The 6,971-nt window shown below is 36.4% G+C and overlaps 1 protein-coding gene across 1 annotated transcript; it reads right to left on the reverse strand.

Moving 5' to 3' along the window:
- Positions 1-796: 796 nt before the first annotated feature.
- Positions 797-1,715, reverse strand: LOC131224072 (non-specific lipid transfer protein GPI-anchored 14-like). Its single transcript, XM_058219639.1, has 2 exons — positions 1,346-1,715; positions 797-1,172 (listed from the first exon to the last, which is right to left on the reverse strand). The coding sequence occupies exons 1-2, from the start codon at positions 1,665-1,667 to the stop codon at positions 913-915; spliced, it is 582 nt and encodes a 193-aa protein (XP_058075622.1). The 5' UTR covers positions 1,668-1,715; the 3' UTR covers positions 797-912.
- Positions 1,716-6,971: the final 5,256 nt, after the last annotated feature.

Genomic DNA, 6,971 nt, shown 5'->3' on the forward strand with positions numbered 1-6,971 from the left:
AAGCTATTCGCTCTTTGCTTTATTCATGGACATGCAGAAGGGTGCCTGGCATATGATTTTAAGAATGACCTTTTTAATTTTCATTTCAGCCTATTAGCAAATCAACAGACGTGGTTACGTTCCATGTTCTTCGCAGAATCAACAAATCATCAAACAACAGTAGCCTATGTATTTTACCATGTGTACTGAGAAGAAATTACTAAAAAATCTTTGATACTCTAGCAACATGTTGGATGATAAGCAGGCACTTAGAAAGTACTGAAAAACTGTATACTATACAGGTAATTCAAATTAAATCAGCTAAATTATATATACAAGTTTAGATGTATCATAAAACAAAACCTTTATTTAATTATCTGACTACAGAGTAATGGGCTTTTATTGACGGTTAATAGTGATAACTATCCATCAATCCTATTTCAATAAACAAGTGTCCACGAATCAGCGGTTAGGATTGTTCAACCAATCCGACTTCTGGACTGTAACTTAAAGATAAGGATCTCCACAATTTTTATAGTTTAACTTGGGTTAATATATGCCCGCGTATTAAGTGTTATACCCAGACAGAGTATTATGTAAAACCCTCGTAATATCCTGAGTTTTGTCAGAGTATACGTTAACAATGTGCACTGCCTAATGAATGGCCTACGTTAATCATGGGTGTCATCCAACGGTGGGAACGAGGCCATGCATAGTAACTGTGGGCCCCACATTCTATCAAAACCCTTTTTTTTTTTTTTTTTTTTATAACTAATTTATAAACAGGAGGCAATCAGAGAGAGACATATCATCAGCATCATCAAATGGCTTTAACAAAGTCAGTTTTATTAATAGAGAATCCGAACTTATATCTACTAACAGCTTCTACAGCTTCTTCGTTCTTCCCATTCGCATGCAAAAGTCCCATGTAACTCACACCAACACCCATGCTATCGTAGCCACCAAAAGAGAGAAAGCTGCACTCCCTACAATATCCATTTTCTCTCCCTCATTGCTGTTTGGACTCGCCTTCGAATCCGAACTCGAAGAAGAAGAAGAAGAAGAAGGTGAGGTTGATGAAGAAGGTGATGTTGACGAAGACGATGATGACGACCCACTTGTTGTAGTTGAATCTGTATTCGCATCCTTGAATATCTTCGCATCAGGTGAGTCTGGTGGAAGCTTCAGAATCGCTGAAGAAAATCAAACCGTTAGCAGAACAAAAAAAAAATAAAATCAAGATGGGCTCACATGGTTACATGGTAGGATGATCTGGACCTTCCATTTTGTGGGGTCTACCTTGGATGGGCTACTTAGTAGAAATAAAATAGTCTAATATAGAAAGGGAAGTTGGTTTAGAGTATACCGGGGCAGTCGGAGACTTTGGCGTCGATGTTGCAGGCGGAGGGCATCTGTAAAGCTAATGTGGTGTTGACAGGGAGGGCCATGGACGGATCGGCGCTCTCCTTTATGAGGACACACAGGCATTTGGGCTTCTTGCTTCGAACTTTCACGGTGTCGTCGCAGCATTGCTGCGTTGGCTTCTTCGCGCTACCGCTCACGTATGGAATGCAAGACGCCAGGTTCTGTAGCTGGTCTGCGCAGTCCTGCTCGTCTTGTTCTATCGTTGCTTTTGAAAGAGCTGCTGCCATTACAAGACACACCACAACTAAGCTGTATTTCGCCATCTCTCTCTCTCTCTCTCTCTCTCTCTCTCTCTCTCTCTCCTTCTTGTCTTTCTGGTCTGGGCTGGTATTTAAAGGGGTTCGCTGCATGTGTTCGAAGCAATGTGACAAACATTGCTGAGATTTTGAACATCTCACGATATTTACACGGAAAATTAATCAAACGATATTAGTGTGATAGTATCGCGATATTTTAAAAATCTCGTCTGTCTTAAATTTTCATGATATTATTTCGAAATTATCACGATTTTAGCCTAATAAATATCTAAAAGTTCATTTTAATTCATTTTTACTCTGCACTTTAAAGTGTGGGATTTTTACTACAAACCTAACAAATTAGAATTTTACCAAATAATATCTTTAAGAACGAAACTGCTAGGGAAGAGTGATTTTTTATCTGTGAATTTTGGCCAACATGCCCTGCTTTTTTTTTTTCACATAGATGCCACATAGATGTTGGGGGCGAAAGCATGCATAGATGAATCAAGTAGAGATTTTCAATAGCACAATCAACCATAATCTCAAAGACTTTGAATTTAACGTGGAAAATATCCTTTCAAAAAAAAAAAGAAGCCATAACACAAAGCGAAAAATCACTATGAAAGTAAAAATTATAAGAGACAGAAATTATCCGATTCGAACAAGCCTTAAATCTCCCTTACAAGCCCCTTGAAACCCTAGGAACAAATTGGAAAACCCTTGAGATCTATATCCTATTCCCAATTACACACACACACACACACACATATATATGGGAAAATGTTCTATCCCGTCGAGCTCATGGGAACTACTCCCCATGAAGTTGAGCTGTGTGGGCCTCACCATGATGTATGTCGAACATCTACCCTATTAGTCAGATGCAACATTCCATAGTGGGCCTAGGGCTTAAAAATCAAGTCAATCCGTGACTTGTGTGGGCCACACCACATACAAAGTTGAGAGGGGTTACCCGCCATTAAAGCATTCATAATTATTTTTTGGGCCCACCGAGATGTGGTTCACAAATCTAGCCCATCCATTATGTGTGTTCCACTTGGATGAGGGGTCAGACCAAGTTTCAGACATATCCAAATTTTAGGTGGGCCCCACCAAGTGCTTTTATATGTTTTAGGCATGTCTTCACATGAGTTTAGATGGTATGGCCTACTTGAGATCCGTATATGGCTGATTTTTGAGATATCCCATAATTTAAAAGGGACCCATCAAATGCACAGTGTTGATGTTCGACATACATCATGGTGGGGCCCATAGAGCTCAACCTCATGGGGGGAGTTCCCCTGAGCTCGACCGCATAGAACCTTTTCCATATATATATATATATATATATATATATATTGGAATAGGAAAGAAATCTGCAAGAAATCCTATAAAATTTCCACACACAATTATGCATATTTCTTGTGCGACTGTTCGATGGCATCTTTAATGAGACTTCGATGGCACTAACTAAATCGTCAATGGTATTGAACCCACTTTGATGGCATCAAACTAATATTAAAATATTCCAGCGATCAAACATGAAAATTTCAAAAATTTTTAATGGCATTGATCAAGATTTCAATGGCATCGAGTAACCTTCAATGACATCAAACATGACACCCAAAGTGTCTAGTGACCAAACATATAAATTCGAGATTTTCTCAATAGCACCAAGAAGGACTTCAATGGTATCAAACTATCATTGACAGATTGCTGAATTATATATTTAAGACATCAATCAACAATAGATTGATGTAGAGTGGGCCTTAGATGCATTTTTAGCACAATTGGGCTGAAAAAAATCAGAATAAATGTGGAAGTAATCTATCAGAACTAGATCTAATCCTACGAAGGGCATGACATAACTGGTCCCAGGCATGTTTGATTTAAATAAATTTATTTCGGATCCGGAGAAATTGTCATTCAAGTTTTGATCGTAAAAAAATCTGTAACTTTTGATTCGAGGCATCATCACAAAATGCACAACTTATCAACCTTATGTAATGGTGCATTTGGGGCCAAACAACCCGCTATGTATGTAGAATACGTTCATTTCATGAGAAAACGCACATTTTCGGCATTAAAATCAAGATTTTATATATATATATAAATATAATATTTTTGGTAATTTTCTTTATCATCCTATCTCTCTTTGGTGTTTTAGGACTTTTGTCTTTTTTAGAAGTTGTTTATAATAATATCGGGAATGCTCTTTGGTAAAGTCTTATTGTCATTTTTATTTTTGACAAATTTTTCCTTAAGGAGAGATTTTGCTATTACGGGTAATTTCTAGGGTTTTGGGTCATTTATATGAGTAGAGCTGGGCACAGGACAACTCGACTCAGCCGACTCATTCAGATCCGACTCGATCTGAACCGAGTGGGTGAGTTGATCCAAATTGAGTAGACTTCGTCTAATCCGAACTCAAATCGAGTCGAGTTCGGGTCAACTAGTAACTTGACTAGACTTGACCTGAAATTCAACTCGGTATTGACTCGACTCAATCTGAAACCCGACTTGTACATATTAAAAAAAAAAAAAACTAAATTTAATGGTTGGGGTAATACAGGGTTCATGGAAGCAACAATGGCCAGTGATGGATTCTGCAAGGGATATGACAGATCTGGCAATGGACAGACAGGAAGATGTAAATGTAGGAGGAATAGTAGTAAATGGGTTTTACAGTAGGGCTAGAGAAGATGAGGTTAATGGTTGCAGAATAGTCAGGTGCAAAGAAGATCATTGTGTCGTGATCAAAATGGGTTTTCTTGCGCAAAACACAGATAAAGTTGATGGAAACGTGTCCTCTAAATATTGATGCCAAGGTAATAGATTGGAGTAAGGCATACACCTAGATTTGGCGTTTGAGATATGAGATGCCATGCGGCTAATGGAGAGGTTGCAATTCCGGCGGGTATACCTATGTTCAGAGTTGTGATTTTAGCTAGTGGATACCTGCCACACTCGATCCGATTTGATACCTGTGATCAGGTCAAACTTAGTTCAGGTTAGTCTAGGCCAGACCCAAACTCAGATCGAGTCAGGTATGCTGAACTCGGTACCAAGTCGGGTTGATTTCAAGTAAGTCTGACTTGACTCGAAGCTCAACTTTACATATGAGTGATGAAATCTTAAATTATAATTCAGAAAAAAAGCATCCAAAATTTCTCACTTATTTCTTGTGGATTTAAGGTATTGATTATTAGAGGAAGATGATGATCTTCTTCTTATCGTTTCATTATTCTCTTCTTTGTGTCATGGATGTAATAAGTGATATATAAGAGAATACAAAATTTGGTTAATTTAAACGTAATATAAGGTGCACCATAAAAAATAATATACATAACTTAAAAACATTAAAATGCATATGCAACTCATCTGATGATTCAATAAGAAGAAACTTTGATTCGTGTGATTATTATGATTGGGTGTGTTTGACAGGGTGGATGCAATTACCACTTGGGCTCCAAATTTTCTTGCTGTATTACTTTTTAAAGAAAAACAAGACATTAGAAACTCCAATAATTTTTCTTCTCAAAAGCAGGTTTCAAGTATTTTGATATCCGAAGGAATTCTTTGATAAATTTGGGACTTATTAGGAATTTTCCTGTAATCTTCTCTTAAAATTTTAATTTTTTATTAGCTTATAATAAATATGTTTTAGTGTTTTTTAACAAATTTTCCTAATAATATGGTAAGAAAAGCATCAAAATGTGAAAATATCCCGTGAAATTCCCATGTTGCCGAGGAATTGCTAAGGAGATTTGTCATTGTGGCCGGAGTTGGAATCGTGCATGTGTTCTGAAATGGTGGCGGCCATCATGACTAATATGACTGATGTAATATTCTCACAGAAAATCCTTTCAAAATATTGGGAGTTTTAATTTTTCTGGAATATATGTTTTAACATTAAAAAGCATTTAGAAGCGAACTATTCCTTTTATACTATATCTTTATATTTTAAAATTATTTACTTATTTATAATAATTATTTTCAATGTTTTATTTATGAAAAGATTTTCTCAATAATATTAACAAAAATTTGTCAAAACATGAATATTATGAGAGAGTTTCAAGAAGTGGGCATTAATTCTTCTTGAAAGCCTGGTTCAAGATTTCAAGATTTTTCAAGAAGTGGTTCAAGATTTTCTTCTCAAGGTATCAAAAGTGAGAAGATTTATTACTAGCATTACAATGGTGAAGGGTTAGTCTTTTTAAAATTGGATTTAAAAGAGTTTTATTGTATTCTTGATGAATGTACTTCATTTTTTATTTTTTGTAATCTCTCCTTATATAATGAAATTTTCTTTACTGGATTGCCCATGGATGTAATTTAAGCAGTAAACCACATGTAGCGTCTATTCTTGTTTGATCGTCGTTTTGAGTTTTCTCCATTATATTTTTTTTTTATTTATTACACATGATGCTTGTATACATTGTGAGCCATTGGAGTCAAAATGCATTTGGTTTTGGTGGCGTATTACTTAGGGGATGGTTTAGTTGCATCAAGTGGTAAGTAATGGTTTTAATCGCTTTAAGTAGTATAAGAGAATTTAGATTGGTGTAATAAGTTAAAAGAAATAGTTTATAGTAAATTTGAGTGGAAAAATTAAAAGTTCAAGATCTGTTAGTTCAACAAAGATAATACAAAACGTTGGCAAATAAATTAAAAGTCTATGCCCACATGAGTCTTTGCACACGTGGCATATAACAACCATGCATGTTTGCACGTGTGTTTGATAACAGTGTGTGTAAAAGGAAGTTACTTAATATTTATTTGAAAATAAATATAGATGTAAAACAGCCACTTGCTCAGATGAAAGAAGTCAGTGGTTTCTTGCGTAGGCTGCAGTGAATAGGTAAAACGGAAAGTAGCCATATATCCAAACAGAAGATGGAATGTCTATTTCTCATCTGACTCTATAACTAATAGGTCTGAGCAATTAACTCTTAAAAAAATCACGGGGACTCGTGCTCCTCACACGTGGCATTGATGGACACCTGCTCAAGCCAAGTTGTGGATTCTACTCTAGCATGCTTACACGTATAGAAGAGCCGTTGAAGAAATAAACACAATGGCTTTTAGATTGCTTATGTCTTATGAATTCGGATCTTGCTTGAAACAAATGGAAAATTGCTACTTTCCTTACCTACATCGTAATTGGCCTACATTATCACTGTCCTTGTTAGCATTATTGTAATAAATGTGTTGTGTGATGATGTGTGCCAATCGGATCCTTACTCTTGCTCGGGTGGTAGACTCCCGGGAGTTTCAACACCTGGTCAAGGGTTCGAGTATCCATAGGTGGTGAAATCCCACTTGGGTGTG

The sequence above is a fragment of the Magnolia sinica genome, chromosome 13, assembly GCF_029962835.1.
Source record: "Magnolia sinica isolate HGM2019 chromosome 13, MsV1, whole genome shotgun sequence".
Classification (NCBI taxonomy): domain Eukaryota; kingdom Viridiplantae; phylum Streptophyta; class Magnoliopsida; order Magnoliales; family Magnoliaceae; genus Magnolia; species Magnolia sinica.